At 44.5% G+C, this 16,638-nt stretch overlaps 1 protein-coding gene across 8 annotated transcripts in view; it reads left to right on the top strand.

The window, feature by feature from the left end:
* Window positions 1-14,548, top strand: part of LOC110490171 (kinesin-like protein KIF21A) — a 41,719-nt gene extending 27,171 nt beyond the window's left edge. For 2 of the 8 annotated variants that reach the window (XM_021563401.2, XM_021563399.2), the window contains 21 exons: window positions 12-129; window positions 384-572; window positions 1,107-1,306; window positions 1,435-1,542; window positions 1,650-1,718; window positions 1,880-2,028; window positions 2,755-2,899; window positions 7,241-7,435; window positions 7,569-7,670; window positions 7,904-8,069; window positions 8,366-8,386; window positions 9,106-9,166; window positions 9,657-9,708; window positions 9,899-10,089; window positions 10,395-10,610; window positions 10,802-10,938; window positions 11,214-11,388; window positions 11,661-11,819; window positions 12,061-12,349; window positions 12,631-12,830; window positions 13,102-14,548. In XM_021563401.2, coding sequence (XP_021419076.2) covers window positions 12-129; window positions 384-572; window positions 1,107-1,306; window positions 1,435-1,542; window positions 1,650-1,718; window positions 1,880-2,028; window positions 2,755-2,899; window positions 7,241-7,435; window positions 7,569-7,670; window positions 7,904-8,069; window positions 8,366-8,386; window positions 9,106-9,166; window positions 9,657-9,708; window positions 9,899-10,089; window positions 10,395-10,610; window positions 10,802-10,938; window positions 11,214-11,388; window positions 11,661-11,819; window positions 12,061-12,349; window positions 12,631-12,830; window positions 13,102-13,159 — 3,000 coding nt within the window. In that variant the 3' untranslated portion in view covers window positions 13,160-14,548. Of the gene's footprint in view, window positions 1-11; window positions 130-383; window positions 573-1,094; window positions 1,307-1,434; window positions 1,543-1,649; window positions 1,719-1,879; window positions 2,029-2,754; window positions 2,900-7,240; window positions 7,436-7,568; window positions 7,671-7,903; window positions 8,070-8,365; window positions 8,387-9,102; window positions 9,167-9,656; window positions 9,709-9,898; window positions 10,090-10,394; window positions 10,611-10,801; window positions 10,939-11,213; window positions 11,389-11,660; window positions 11,820-12,060; window positions 12,350-12,630; window positions 12,831-13,101 lie in introns of all 8 variants that reach the window. The other 6 variants (XM_036944464.1, XM_036944460.1, XM_036944461.1 and 3 more) reach the window with 5 other exon arrangements.
* The last annotated feature ends 2,090 nt before the right edge of the window (window positions 14,549-16,638 follow it).

Genomic DNA, 16,638 nt, shown 5'->3' with positions numbered 1-16,638 from the left:
TGTGTGAACAGGATGACCACGTCAGTGACCACGAGGAAGGAGAGGAGCTGGAGGGAGAAGACGAGGAGTACGAGATGGAGGGAGAGGAGAGCTCGGACGAGTCAGACTCTGAAGAACTGGATGAGAAAGGTAAAACTCTCTCACACACACACCTACACACACACACATCCAAAGGTGCTTTTACACTGTCACAAAGAATGCCTTGCTTCTTTGGTCCTGGAGGGCCGCGTGGAGTGTGTGCAGGGTTTTTTTCAAACCCAGCTCTATCACCCCTTATTCATTCCCCGTGATTAGATTATTCTGTTGTTTTAATAAAAGAATAGTGAATATGTCATTGAAGCGTGTGTCATATAGCTCGTTCTGTGTGTGTTCTCTGGAAAAAGAGAACTTCCAGGCGGACCTGGCCAACATCACGTGTGAGATCGCCATCAAGCAGAAGCTGATCGACGAGCTGGAGAACAGCCAGCGCCGTCTGCACACGCTCAAACAGCAGTACGAACAGAAGCTGATGATGCTGCAGAGCAAGATCCGAGACACACAGCTGGAGAGGGACAAGGTGCTGCACAACATGGGTACGTATACGAGAGAGAGAGAGAGAGAGAGAGACGTGCACAGGAGACGATGCCGTGCATCACGGTCACAACCTCGGTAGAGCAGAGGCGCACAGGAATGTGGTGGCAGATTAATGAAGGGTTGGCATTTATTTGTTTAGGTGCTCTGTGCCACGCCGCTACATCTCAGAGTGAGTGTATTGTGGAGTTACATAACTGACATATAACTAACTATCTAACTAATCCTGTCCACCACCAATGACATCATACCTGTACATAACATTTTAACGTATTTTGTCTTGAGTCCCTCTGTCATGATTTGTTATTTTACACACCATAAAGTGTGTGTTTAAACAACCTTATTTCTAGAGGGCCGTCGTATTCTGTAAAATCACTTTGTGACTGTGACAACGGTTGCTTTAAAAAGGCTAACATTTGAACGACTGATTTAATTGATATTCCGTTGTGGCTGTGCTGATCTGTGTCGGTTGAACCGAACTTGTGTGGCGTTGTTTCCACCGTGCCCGTGCTTAGCTGAGTTAGTTGTGTCTGCAGGCTCGGTGGAGACGTGCACGGAGGGGAAAGCTAAGAAGATCAAGTTAGAATATGAGAAGAAGCTGAGCTCTATGAACAAGGAGATGCAGAAGCTGCAGTCAGCCCAGAAGGAACACTCACGCCTCCTCAAGAACCAATCGCAGTACGAGAAGCAGCTCAAGAAACTCAACCAGGATGTGGCTGAGATGAAGAAAACAAAGGTCAAGAGAAAATTGTGGATGGAAGGATGGATGGGTGGTAGGGTGGGTGGGCGGGTGGTTAGTTGGAGGGTGGATGGATGGATATGTTGACTGATTGAGTGACATGTAAATGGTGGGTGTTGTGCTAGGTGGGTCTGATGCGTCAGATGAAGGAGGTGCAGGAGAAAAACAGAGCGTCAGAGTGCCGACGCAACCGAGAGATCGCGACTCTGAAGAAGGACCAGCGCAAACATGAGGTAACGTTACAGACAGGAAATAATGTGTGTTGTGAAGTTGTGTGTTCGCCTGTGACCAAGTTCAATTGAATTGAATTATATTGATATGATGTGACTGTCACTTACAGCACCAACTGAGACAGCTGGAGGCTCAGAAGAGGCAGCAGGACCTGATACTGCGCAGGAAGAATGAGGAGGTAAGATACACTGGGTCATGTTCAGTGTGGCAAACTGTAGCAAAACGTTTTGCAATGGAAACCAAAACATCTTTGTACTTTTTGAACACGTTCAGGTAGTATCTCGGTTTTCAAAACATTTTCTCCCTACTGAACATGGCCCTGCTTTCCTCTTGTGCTAGGTGACAGCTCTGAGGAAGCAGGTGAGGCCAACTTCAGGGAAGGTAAACAGAAAGGTGAGCCTACCGGAGCCCCTCCAGGACCCTTCTCACCGCAGCATCCTAGGGAGACCTCACTCTGCTGGGGCAGCAGGCCCCAATGGCACCCCAAGGTACTACCAGCAGGACTGATGGTGTGAGTGTGTGTGTGCGTTTGCACGTGTGCATAGGCATGATGTGTTTGTTAACCAAATAGCTACAGTTACAAAATACATAAAAATTACATGAAGAACAATGTATCAAAATAAACTACCATTGCCTAGCCGGCACCTCTGATCTCCCTCTCAGGACTGGCAAGTCATGACAATACCAATAGAGGGTGAAAGGGGACACACATAATGTGTACCACTATAACATTGTTATTTAAAAAAAAAAATGTATTGTATTTTTAAAAGACAAATTACAGTAATTAGAAAATACAAAAAAACATTGGAGTGTAGTTCAATCCAGTGTAATTAAAATGTCAAACTACTCAGAGGAAATTAAAACATGTATTTCAAATATATGTAACAGAAATACTGCCCATCTCTGCCTGTGTATATGGCCAAGTTATCGTTACTTACTGTGTATTTATTCATTGTGTTATTGTCTTTCTCTCTGCATTGTTGGGAAGGGCCCGTAAATAAGCATTTCACCGTTAGTCTACACCTGTTGTTTACGAAGCGTGTGACAAATGTATGTAGTGTGTATATATATATATATATATATGTTTTGTGTGCATGAAAGGACTCCTACTCTAGTTGAAACGGGACAACAATAAGTTCCTCACCTAGTCTTTGTTTTTCAGTAATATATTGGCCCGTACTATACAATGATCTCGGTTGAATTCCATTGATCAGGAAGTACCCGGTGAGGATGGGAAGCGTCTACACCACCAGGACAGCCCGGGCTAAATGGCAGTCTCTGGAGAGACGCATCACTGACATCATCATGCAGAGGCTGACCATCTCCAACATGGAGGCTGATATGAACCGCCTCCTCAAGGTAAAATAAACCCACTGTAGTTTTACTGTATTACTACTGTAGTACTACCAGTTCTACTGTATTCCTATCAGACTGATGCCAACATGGTTCTCTGTCAGTGGAAAAAGGCAAAAACCGACAGGGGAGTATATACAGACTTATCATTGTTGCTGTTTTGGCTACCCTCTTAGAATTAAGGGTGACTCAAGGAACCCTGGAGATTCTCAAGGAACTCAGTTCCTCAGTGAACCATTGCAGTCAATGGGTTCATATTTGCACCATTGGTTAGTTGAGTAGTTCTTGAATGATTCAATTTAGCTGGGGAACCTGGGGAACCTTTTTGTCGGCATGTGTAGAGCACTTGGAATTTATTTTCCCACTGGATTTATTCTGCTGCCAAACTCAGAAGAAGAGGAACATTGTGTTTTGGCCGATGGCTTTATAGGATAGCAAGCAACTTGTAAACAATTACCCCATTCCTAAGTACCATTTTAATAGCAATGTTGAATAAAACTCTCACGCCTCCTGTTTTAATTCCGAAAAGTTTCTTGTGATGGTAATGCCATGTGTTTTTGATGATACTTATTAGGTGTTGGCTTAGGTTGCTAGCTAGCTACAGTATCTTTAACCTAGCCAACACTTTCAAAAATGCTTGGTTGTTTGGATGACCCAATTGCTGGGTTGCAGGCATTTGGGTCACTAAGTCGAGTTGTTTTCTTTAAAACGGGCCAGGTTGGGTTGTTGATGCTGGGTTATCAAGATGCGAAGACTGCGGAGCGTGGCTTAGGAAGGTGGTTGCTTCAGATAGTTCTTTTTGGCCACCCGTGGGAAGAAACATCATTTCCGTTCGTCTTTTCTGTTGTATTGTCGTCACATGTTAAAGTTGAACACGGATAGTTTTGTAGCTTCAATTAGGTTTACAGACGTGTGTGAGTTCCTCACGAGCATATGGGTTGGTTGTTTTGTAAACAAAACCAATGCGTACGCAACTATGCGGCAAAACGGACGGGGTTGTTGTTGACAACATGTCAACTATCTTTAGTCTCCAATGTTTATTGAAAACATAAATAAATGTGTCTAACGAGCACATGTTGTCTCTCAAACACATAGTTACAGTTGTTGGTTAGCTAGCTAGTGAATTTTAGAAATATTAGCATAGGCGTGACATCAGTCGAAACACCTCAAAACAAGACATGGTATCAAGAACAAGATGAAACTAGCTGAAGCAAGCCATCTATGATTTCCAACACGGTGGCTCTCTTGCCGTCCAGAGTCACAACCACACACCACCTTCTGCCCCATTGAAGCGCACCCCTTGTTTTTGTCACGTTGTAGCCCGTCTATATGCAAATCCTAATGTTACTACTTTATGACTACTTTGTTATCGTTGCTTCCGGGTGACTGTCATGGCTCTACAGTGCCTTCAGAAAGTATTCACCCCCTTGACTTTTTACACATTTTTAAAATGGATTGAATTTAGATTTTGTATTACTGATCTAAACGCAATACCCTATAATGTCACAGTGGAATTGTGTTTTCAGAAATGCTTAGAAATTCATTAAAAAAAATCTAAGCTGAGGCCTCCCGAGTGGCGCAACGGTCTAAGGCACTGCATCACTAGAGGCGTCACTACATACCCAGGCTCAATCCCGGGCTGTGTCACAACTGGCTGAGATTGGGACTCCCATAGGGCGGTCCGGGTTAGGGGAGGGTTTGGCCAGGGGGGCTTTACTTGGCTCATCGTGTTCTAGCGACTCCTTGTGGTGGGCCCGGGCACTTGTAGGCTGACCAGGTGAACAGTGTTTTCGCCGATACATTGGTGTGGTTGGCTTCTGGGTTAAGCAGACAAATGTTTGGCGGGTCATGTTTCGGAGGACGCATGACTTGACCTTCGCCTCCCGAGCCCGTTGGGGAGTTGCAGCGATGAGACAAGATTGAAAAAGGGGACAAAAATGAAAAGCTAAAATATCTTGAGTCAATAAGTATTCAACCCTTTTGTTATGGCAAGCCTACAGTTCAGGAGGAAACATTTGCTTAACAAGTCACGTAATAAGTTGCATGGACACACTCTTTGGGCAATAATCGTTTTAACATTATTTTAAAATTACTACCCCATCTCTGTACTCCACACATACTATTATTCGTAAGGTCCCTCAGCCTAGCACCAAGAGGCCAATAGTGATTTTAAAATAATGGCTGTGAGAGGAGATAACTGAGGATGGATCAACAACATTGTAGTTACTCCACAAAACGAACATATATGACAGAGTGAAAACAAGGAAGCTTGTACAGAATAAAAGTATTCCAAAACATGCATCCTGTTTGCAATAAGGCACTAAAGTAATACTGCAAAAAATGTGGCTACAATAACGGAGCTGTGAGTCAGGAAGCAGGTGCAGGTGAAACATTTAATAAAACAACAAAAATAGTAACAAGACATTTACATAAGGCTACACGCCGGTACAAAAAACAATACCAACTGGTGAGAAAACATAAGGGAGAGACATATAAAGGGGAGGAAATGATGAAGGTAATGAAGTCCAGGTGTGAATCATAATGATTAACAGGTGCGTGTAATGATGATGGCCAGGTGTGCGTAATGATGAATCCCAGGACCGGTGGTTAGTACTCTGGCGACGTTGTACGCAGGAGGGGAGGAGCAGGAGAAGATGTAACAGTGGCAAAGAAATGAACTTTTTGTCCTAAATACAAAGCGTTATGTTTGGGGCAAATCCAACAATGCACATGACTGTGCACTACTTTTCATATTTTCAAGCATGGTGGTGGCTGCGTCATGTTATGGGTATGCTTGTCATCGGCAGAGACTAGGGAGTTTTTGGGGGATAAAATACATGGAATAGAGCTAAGCACAGGTAAAATCCCAAAGGAAATATTGGTTCAGTCTGCTCTCCTACAGACACTGGGAGACAAATTCACCTTTCAGCAGGACAACTACCTATAACACAAGGCCAAATATAAACCTGGAGTTGACAACATTGAATGTTGCTGAGTTGTCTAGTTACAATTTTGGCTTAAATCCGCTTGAACATCTATGGCAAGACTTGAAAATGGCTGTCTAGCAATGATCAACAACCAAGTTGACAGAGCTTGAAGATTTTTTTCAATAATAATAAGCAAATATTGTCAAATCCAAGTGTGTAAAGCTCTTAGAGACTTACCCAGAAAGACTGACAACTGTAATCACTGCCAAAATGTATTCTAACATGTATTGACTCAGGGGGTTGAATGCTTTTCTAGTCAAGATATATCAGTGTTTTATTTTCCATTAATGACATTTTTTTTTAAAGATTTTGAGTATTTTGTCTGGACAAAAAAATAACGAAAAAAATTACAATTAAATCAATTTCGATCCCACTTTGTAACACAACAAAATGTGAAAAAAAGTAGTGTGAATACTATCTGAAAGCAGCGTATGTAATCAGAAATGTTAATATTATATTCAGAGGGATCACTCCAGATCCAAGGGGAAATTCAACGTTTGTGCAGGTCCCCTGGACATCAGGAGGTGGCATCAAAACCAACCGCTAGATAGAAGGGGGAAAAAAGGGGGGGGGGGGAACACTGGGATTGAACACGCTGTCTACAGAGCCGGAGGCTTAGACTACTCCGCCATCTGTCTACAACGGTTAAGCAAGTCCATTCGGGATGAATGCCTAAAGTTTTAACCCTATCCCCAACCTTAACTTAACCAGTCAGAATGAATGCCTAAACGTATCCCTAGAGTTGTTTCTATGTGCCTTAATTTACCACGTTTGTCACAGATCACCAGGAGATGGAGTCAGTTTACTCATCAAAAATAGACGCTGACATAAAGTCAGGCTGTGACATCTTGTTGTTATATCAGAATATGCAATATGCTTAAACATTTAAGGAACATTTCACTTTGTTGTGTACAAACTTTATATGATGAACAGGAATGACATTTACTCTTACAGGTGGCCAAAAATAAATGTCTGAAAGCCACTCCTCCAATAAGCCACGTCTCCAATCTTCTATATTATTAAAAAGGTGAAGAAATGTATCTGTCCCATCACAAAAACGTTCCTGTTTGAACCTTTACACAGGCAGCCCAGTATCAGCGTATAAGTGTCAATCTGTGACACTTAAGCGAAAAGATATGGCTCACGTCACAGGGGTTCCTCAAATAACCTTTTCAGAGGGGTTCTTCGAGGAACCTTTGTGACCTGGAAAGGTTCCCCGTGTGTCAATTTTTAGAACCCCAAAAGGTTCCTCCAAGCTCCGTTACTTCTAAGATTGTAGAGCAATAGGTAGAAAGGAATGCAATTTGGAGACAATTTTATTAGAACTCCATCTCTCTCCCTCCCTCCCTGCCTCTTACAGCAACGTGAGGACCTGACCAAGCGAAGAGAGAAGGTGTCTCGTAAGAGGGAGAAGATCGCCACAGAGGGGACCGACACGGACCGAAGCATCCAGTCTTTGAACGAGGAGATAGACGCCCTGGCGGCCAACATCGACTACATCAACGACAGCATCGCTGACTGTCAGGCCAACATCATGCAGATGGAGGAAGCGAAGGTTCGCTGACGCAAACACGCACCATTTTCTGCAGGAAATTGACGCCTTCTAGTTTCTTAGTACAGCTGACGCCAGCACACACATTTTCTTCATAACTGTTATTATGACTGACTGTGATGTTGTTGGGATGCAGGAGGAGGGAGACACAGTGGAGGTTACTGCGGTGATCAGCTCCTGTAACCTATCAGAAGCCCGCTTCCTGCTTGATCACTTCCTGCACATGGCCATCAACAAGGTAACCACAGAACACCTGCCCCTACTGAGTTCTCTCGACCTTTCGATTAAGCGGCATTCGGGGTATTGTAAATCTACCAACTTTATACCTTTTTTAAAACACAATGTTTATTATAGAGTTAAACATACGTGTCTGCTGTTCTGTGGGCTAAATGTCACAACACTCTGTTGATGTCAGTATGGCATTTACGTGTGTTTGTCATGTATGATTTTACTGGTACGTTCATCTCCCAGGGTCTGCAGGCGGCCCAGAAGGATTCCCAGGTGAAGATGATGGAGGGCAGGCTGAAGCAGACAGAGATCAACAGCGCCACTCAGAACCAGCTGCTGTTCCACATGCTGAAGGAGAAAGCTGAACTCAACCCTGAGCTGGACGCTCTGCTGGGCAACGCACTGCAAGGTATAGATAGGCTCAGTGGTATAAACACGCTGCTTTTCAGTTCATCATTTTTTTGGGCTACACTTCATTTGACAGTCCACTGTGTTATCTGACATTCACAACATGTCTCCCACATTGTTTTTCTTTCGGATTCAGTAAAACATGTACCATGACGTATTCTCTTAGTAAATAGCCTACAAGTAAAATACCCACGGAAACGGGACTGTAAAATGAAGTGTCTCCATTCTTTTAGCTTTTGTTTGACTTTGATTTCTTTGTTTTTTTCCCCCCTGTTTGTTCACCCTGAATTCAAACAGAGATAGGTTACCTAGTGGTGGGTAAGTAACAGACACCAGACTGACTGATCCCAGAGACCATGGGTCTCCCCTAAAGCCCCTCCTCCCTCTAAAACTCCCCTTTAAGACTAACCTGAGAACGTAACTTTGCCCTGAGGTGCATGAGGTGGTATGTTGCCCCCCCTGTCTCCCACTTCCCTGTCTGACCCTCCCCATCCTCTGTGTGGATGTCTAGCTTTCTCCTGTTCAGCGGACTCATTCAGGAAGATCTGAAATGTAAGAATAGGCATTAGCTTAAACCCTGGCCCCCCACGCAAACCTGAAGTTCAGGCCTTAACTAGAGTACTACTCCAACCACAACATTCACCAAGTTACCCTCCATAAAACGAAAACGTCAGTATACTATACTATTGACCTCCTTCTGACCCCTGATGTATTTAACCTGACCTCTGAACTTTGAACCCTGTACCTTAGAGCTCTTTGCATTCTGTTGTTTTGCTGCTGCTGCCGCGTTAGTTTGAAAACGACGTATGCATTTTGTTTTCTTTGTGATATCCAGACTGTAGATGTGCTTTGAAAGGGATCGCCCTCTAACAGTTTAAATAGTAAAGTAACACACGTTTAGTGCTTGTAATGGGATATTTGAAAACATGCTGTGAAGCCCCAGCTACCCCATGTCCGACCATGCAGTAACTGAGGCACGTTGTGTATCTGAGGGCCCAGCGTAACAAGGTGTGCCGTATGGTTCTGTCCTCAAGCAGAGAACGGAGATGACAGCAGTAGTGATGAGTCCTCTACCGCCAGCCCAGCCACAGAGGGAAGGTAAAAAAACAACAACATTTGACAAGACCATGAGGATATTAAATATTGAATTTCATCACTTAAAGCTGGAATCCTTAATGGGGAAACTGCCACATCCCTTTGCAATATTACAAAAACAAAGAAGCTACTGCAAACAACGGACACAGTTTTTTCCCCCTCGGACATCATTGTACGCGCAATAGAACAGCAGAATATGTACGGCGTTTTTTTTTTTTAACCACGTCGGGCCGCGTTCCTCGCCTCCAGTTTGTCAACTAAACAAAAACAATAACAGTGGCTGTGGGTTGGACAGTGGCGCTGTTTCTCCTACTGCGGATTCCACCTTTAAATGTATGATTGTGCTTTATTTGGGTCGTCCATCAACCTACTTATCAATAAGACTATGTAAGTAAGATCTTTGTAAATAGGAATTTGCTCTTAACTGACTTGCCTAGTTAAATAAAGGTTAAATAAAATAAACATGTCAATTGCCCCTCCGTCTTTGCTTCAGCTCATTGGCCTCTGACCTCCTGAAGCTGTGTGGAGAGGCCAAACCTAGGAAGGTACAGTCGTCTACCGTACTTTCACACGTAAAAGCATTTCTCTAAACGCCATTTTAATGACATTTTCATGAAGTCTAAAGTAAAGGAGTTACTGATAAGCACTTTGAGACAAATGCTATTTGCAAAACACTCTTTATGAATGGTTATGTTATTGATTGATTGATTGATTGGATCGATCCCACTACCACAGGCACGCAGAAGGACAACCACCCAGATGGAGCTGCTGTATGCCGGGAGTGGTGAATTTGACTTCTCTGCACCCCTGCTACCCCCGACAGACGCCCAGGAAGGGGCAGGGGACATGGGGACAGTAGCAGGACATCTCAGGGACAGGGAACTCACTGTGTCCCCCTCAGCACTGTCCTCCCGGATAGCTGGACTGTAAGTCCTTATGTTGGTCAAATGTCTTTGTGTTTCGTTTTTTAAAGCTATAGTACAGGAAATACAGTCAGATACTTGCGGAGTAAATCCTTACCTACTGAACGTGAATTTGACCGGTCAGGCTTCACACCTTAACCGTGTTGTTGTTGAAAAAACAAGTGCATCGGCACGAAAAAGGATAGAATGTTTAACTTGACCCGGAATGCATTGTAACCTTCAGTGATGTGTGTGACTCCAGCTGATCATCCGGTGCACATCACTTCAACTGTTCATGTCGCTGGCCTGTCTGTCTCTGTGTTGTGTAGATCGGGAGCCTGGTCTTCGATGGGAGCTGAGAGGAGATCACTGGAGCGCTCGCCTCTAACACGCAGGAGGATGCTAGAGAAGGGAGGACATCCCCCTTTAGACGTCAAGGAACACACACATATGGACCCCAAGGGTCACCCGGCGAGAGAGACAAAGTCGCACATACCCACGCCCACGGCCACAGAGAAGACCAAAATCACAGACACCAAACCAACGTAAGAGCCACACCACTTCACAATGTTTGCCACATGTGTCATGTTCGTATGACGTCACGATGGTCATAGTTGTACCTACTTCTTGTGCTTCACTCGGGGCTTCCCCCCCCCCACACACACACACACAGTTCGGGAACCACTGTCCTAACAGACTTGACACATTGTCTTTTGTCCCTGTTATCCTGTTATAGAGGGGTGGTCAACCCTGTGTCATCCCCTAAGATCAGCCATGCTGCCAGGCTACAGTGTGTCCATGTGGCTGAGGGACACACCAAACCTGTCATGTGTGTCGACTGCACTGATGACCTGCTCTTCACTGGCTCTAAAGGTACAGCTCTCTAGTTCTATAATGTTCGGAAACAAAAAAACAACCCTTGACCTCTAAACCATGACCCCTAGAGACTTCTCACATCTGAAATGCTCAGATGAGTGTAAGTCATATTATTTGGTATTAGCTTCGTCTAGCTCTCTGGTGTGGTTGATGGTGTTTCTGACGTATTGAACACTCATCGTTGCCCCTAACTATTGACTTCTAACCCCTGTGTCTGTGTGTGTGTGTGTGTGTGTGTGTGTGTGTGTGTGTGTGTGTGTGTGTGTTGCCAGATCGTACGTGTAAGGTGTGGAACCTGGTGACTGGTCAAGAGATCATGTCTCTGGGAGATCATCCCAGCAGTGTGGTGTCTGTTAGATACTGTTCCAGCCTGGTCTTCACTGTCTCCACCGCTTACATCAAGGTCTGGGACATCCGAGACTCCGCCAAGTGCATACGCACACTCACGTGAGTAAATATAGATACAAACACCAAGAATATATGTTTACACCTCTAGTAAGAAACCGAAGACTGTCGTTATGTCAAAAGTTGGAGTTGAGCTTGCCAGTTCCTTTTTCAACACATTCTAGGAGATTCTAGCACATTCCAACACAGCCCAGGGAACTTCAGATTCTTAATTTGCTACTTGAAAAAAGTACTTTTACACAATGTCATTCCCATTGACATGGTATTGACTGCGTGTGTGTGTGTGTGTGTGTGCGTGCGTGTGTGTGTCGCAGGTCGTCGGGCCAGGTGAGTACAGGGGACAGCTGTGTGTCTCTCAGGTCCCTGTCCATCCCTCCAGGAGAGAACCAGATCAACCAGATTTCTCTGAACCCCACGGGATCCTACCTCTACTCCGCCTCGGGCAACTCAGTCCGCATGTGGGACCTCAGGAAGTAAGAATGGAGAGAGTAGTTGAATGTCGTGTTTAGTTTAAGTAAGGACTGGAGGTGGCACAAAATGAAGATGAAAGGAGAGGAATTGTGTACACTAAAACAGGCACAGGTTGCTGAATGTAGCGAAGAAAAGATAGATAGTGAACGCTGAATCATTTCTCCCAAGTATGATCTTTAGTTGTACCGAGGACTCCTAGATCTGAACTCTTCCTGACCCTTGAACTCTGACCTTGTGCTCTAGGTTTGTGTCTACTGGGAAGCTGACAGGTCACCTGGGCCCGGTCTTGTGTCTGACCGTCGACCAGTTGGGCAACGGTCAAGACATGGTCCTAACGGGGTCCAAGGACCACACCCTGAAGATGTTTGAGGTGACAGAGGGTGTCCAGGGCAGCATTGTGTCCTGTCACAACTTTGATCCGCCACACCAGGAGGGTATCGTCTCTCTGGCTGTTCAGGGGGACAGCCTCTACAGCAGCTCCAGAGACTACTGCATCAAGAAGTGGGACCTGTCCCGGAAACGACTAGTACAGGTGGGACCTATTGGACACTAGCTGTATATACTGTACTGCTAGTACCTGAAAGAAGACAAGGCTCTCAGAAACACACAATCAGCTGATAGCTGCGAGTTTCACATTGCAATGTTGCTTTGTAAGCATCAAGTGTTGTTTTGTTGAATTGTTTTTGCTAGCTGCAACATTATCATCATTGTAAGACCAGTAGTGGGAGTAAACAAAATCTATTGTCCCACAGAGTTATTTTTCAACAGTTTGTAGCCCTGTTTTGACCTAGTGTGTACTTGCTTCCTCCACAGCAGGTGGCGAGTGCCCACTCTGACTGGGTAAGTGCGCTGGGTGTGGTGCCAGGGTGCCCGGTTGTGCTGAGTGCAGACAGGGGAGGTCTGCTGAAGCTGTGGCACGCTGATACCCTGGCACCGCTCGGAGACCTGAGGGGACACGACAGCCCTGTGAATGGACTGGCTACCAACAGCAGCCAGCTATTCACTGCCTCAGAGTGAGTTTAACGCCTAACCCTAACATCACCCTTGAATGCCATAGGAGCCTGCAGCGAAATCTCACGGCAAACCTGACCATAACCCCTACCTTCAGAGAATATATCTCCTAACTTTGACCATGATCCAGATCATACCCTGACCCTAACCCTCTGAGTAAATCAACCCACTGTTACTATAATAACAAAGTCATCATTTAACCTAAGAGAGAGATAATCAAACCTCTGATACACATGTTGATCCAGTGATTTCATGTTCTTTCTTGTGTGACAGTGACCGGACGGTGAAGATTTGGCAAGCAAAGGGTTCTTTGGAGGAAGGCATCCATTGACACTGAGAAGGAGACCTCTGGACTGTGACTGGACACAGTGCTGTGGATCTACTAGATCACTCTGGATCTACTACAGCCCTAGGGATCTATTGCTGCCTGCTGGATCTACTACTCAATCTACTTACTGCTGCTCTGCACAATGATCCATGGATGGAGGACCTCCAAGCTGGCCACAGGCCAGATGACCAGCCCAGACACACCAGTGACCCATTGAGTTCACCAACGTAAAACATTCCGTCAACAAGGCTGGAGGAGAGTAGCACAACAGTCATGGAATTCACTTGAAGAATTGTGAAACTCCAGTGTAATGCCCATGTTTCTGTCTCAAGCTGTATCCTATCATATCGTAGAGGAATCTTCTGCTACAGAGCGTGTAATCATCTCTCTGTGTCAGGAGGGGAGGGGGGGGGGGGGGTGTCTTTTAATAAGGCCCTATGGAGGTTGGTCTTACTTCAGCTGTTACTGCCAAACCCTATGGGAGACTCATAGAGTCTCAGTGGGGAATAGGGATGTCTCAGTGGGAATAGCACAGTGAACTAGTGGTGTGGGACGGTGTGGCTGATCTCTGCTACAGAAACAAAGTTCAATGTGGGTGTGTTGTCGTCATACTACAAATGCGATTGTGGAGGTTCAGCTCAACCCAATTCAAGTGTTGCTTTTAATGCAGATTGTGTGTGTGACCAAATGACACACCTTCTTCTGTGATAGTCAACGGGCTGTGATGAGTATCTTTAGCCAATGCATTCCCATTTACTTGCCTGTGCACAGTACAGTACCTCTGCAGTGGTCTTACTCTCTTTGCATCATGCAAGTACATTCAAACCTCAAACTACCAAAATGGCCTGTCAAAATGTTTGCATTTATGTGTTTTCACGGCGACTTTGAAACCTCCAAAGTTCTGATCTTCCATTTCTTGTTGTATCCAATGGCCTTCTTCAATCGTTTCAGAGCCCAAGTAAAGGGAGGTTACCTGTGCACAGGCGTATGCACTATCTCAAATCAACTCAGTTTATTGGTTGTATCCACGGATTTGCAGTGCATTAATACCTAGTAATAAAAAACATCCGAGTTAGTTTTCCTGTGCCCACGTACGCCCTTCCCCCAATCTGATTCAGGAACGGGCGGAACAGAATATAACAAAACTCTAGAGGTGTGTGTTATTATCAGTGCCTGTCAATCTTATACTGGAGATAGTACAGAATCACAACCTAATCTGTGTGGACTAGCCCAGGATCCCTAGATTGGGATGACATAGGCTATATGACCCCATCTTTATGTAAATAAGAATCTGTTTCTCTTCCTCGTGGACATCTTGTGCACAAATTCCGACTTTCTAGTGATTCTAATGCCAGATGCGGTGTGGAAATAAATTGCGTCTGTCAAAAACAACATGAACTGTTATGTCTTTCAACGTGGAGATGTGTGTTGCCATGATGCCACCAATTGGTGTCAGTATGACACAGTAAGTATCACATTAGGAAACATGACACGGTTTCAAAACAGAGTTTCACTAACTTGGGTGCGGGAGATTTGTTTTCCTTCCTCCTGTCCTTCAGGTAGGTATTCAGTCTTTAGCCGTTTTTAATGTGTTGCAGGAAAACGATTCTATCCCATGTCCATGAAACAATCTCCTTGACAGGAGATAGCACAGGTGGGATTGCAAATGTTCACAAACGCATGCAAAGCAACCTGCTTTACAGGAGATAGCACAGGTGGGATTGCAAATGTTCACAAACGCATGCAAAGCAACCTGCTTTCTAAGCGTATATATTTGGTTGGGTCTTTTGCTCATTTGTTCGCAGCAAAGATAAAAAAACATTGCAAGAATTCCATAAAGGCAAATATCATAGTTCCGAGGTATAATCGGTGAGCATGGTAAGAAGTATACAATATGCTCTCCATACCTGTGAATTCCCACTTCCTGCATGTCACCTGTGTGCCTACCTACAGTATGCATGTGACCAGCGACCCTCGACCCATATGTGGGCTCATCGCGGGTCGCTGGTCACGTCGGCCCACAGGTGACCGACATTGTATACATGTATTGAGGGGGAACTACGATGACATCCTTATCTTTTCCCATTAGCTTCTTTCTCCTTTTGATAGCACTGCAAGGTGGAATCATCATGCTCCTTTACGTAGTTCCGTACATCCCCTGAAGAAGAGAAGTGATGGGAATTAATCGGTATTTAACGTACAACAACTGGGGCATCAGAGTTTCATGTGTACAATAAGAACAGAACAATCTCTTGCACCTTTAAGCACTGCATTACTTCGGTACCACGGACTATTTCCATGTCTAAACACTGTTCCAGACACCACAAAGCTACTGTATATTTAATACAGTGTGGCCCAGCCATATAGAGTTAAGTCAGTGTTCCTAAAACAACCAGGATTCCTAATGCACTGTCAGCACAATCTGACATAGTGCATTGGTCTCGTCAACACATTATTTCTCTATCAATGATTATTTCCCTTTTTAAAAACGCTGAACATCAGAGTTCTTAATTAAAACAACCAGGATTCTTACTGCACTGTCAAGCATATTCTGATAAGGTTTCTTGGTCTGTTCTCTGTTTCTCAGATATCTAACATTCGTTATCCCAAGCTAACAGCAGGACCCAGACGGTACTCGTACAGTTTCATAGTAAATCGATGTACACACCGACCTCAATAACGTCTACGTGGGATAAGAGTTCCTGTCTGGGGGTTATTCTTAGCTCAACCTATATGGGTTTGTCAGGGGGATTCTGTCATAGGGATTATGTGACTGGCTACATTCATCCAATATCTCTTTGTGTGTGTGTGTGTGTGTGTGTGTGTGTGTGTGTGTGTGTGTGTGTGTGTGTGTGTGTGTGTGTGTGTGTGTGTGTGTGTGTGTGTTGACCCTGTGAATCATTGCTTGAATCATCTCTTCAGTGTCTGTAGATACAGTATTTCTACAATACTCTTTTCTTTCCCTGTCGAGTCACAGGTTGTGTAATTTGGCTTTGGAATAAAGGGTTGACCAAGAGAGGGAGTAAGATAGCTTGATTAGACTGAGAAACAGTGAGAGGGTCGATACCACATATAGCAATGCTTACCTCACATACAGGGAATAATGTTCCATTTCGGACACAGCCAGAGTGTGTTTCCTGGCATCTGCTGGGGGAGGATCAAGAGACTTGGGAGGATGGAGCGAGGGACGAGAAGAATAGGGGAAGAAATGTCAGGGAGATATTCTGCCCCTCAGTACACAGATCATGGGTTATGATGAGGGGCATTTCCATCGAAAAGGACCCATGAGCACCAATATGTGAAGTTCATAGGAGTATATCAAATTGGGTGTCAAATGAAAGAGTCTATGTTTTGGGGAAATTAAGGCATAGATATATTTTTCAACAATTTTCCATCTAAAAAATGTGGCATAATTAAAGGTTTTATTTCTGGATAAACAGATGGAAAAGGGGTCTTAGAAAACATCTACCAGAAAAAGTCTT

Source organism: Oncorhynchus mykiss, chromosome 15 (assembly GCF_013265735.2).
Source record: "Oncorhynchus mykiss isolate Arlee chromosome 15, USDA_OmykA_1.1, whole genome shotgun sequence".
NCBI classification, from domain to species: Eukaryota; Metazoa; Chordata; class Actinopteri; order Salmoniformes; family Salmonidae; genus Oncorhynchus; species Oncorhynchus mykiss.
Note: the sequence above shows the minus strand (reverse complement) of the source record. Positions and strands in the feature narration are given on the sequence as shown.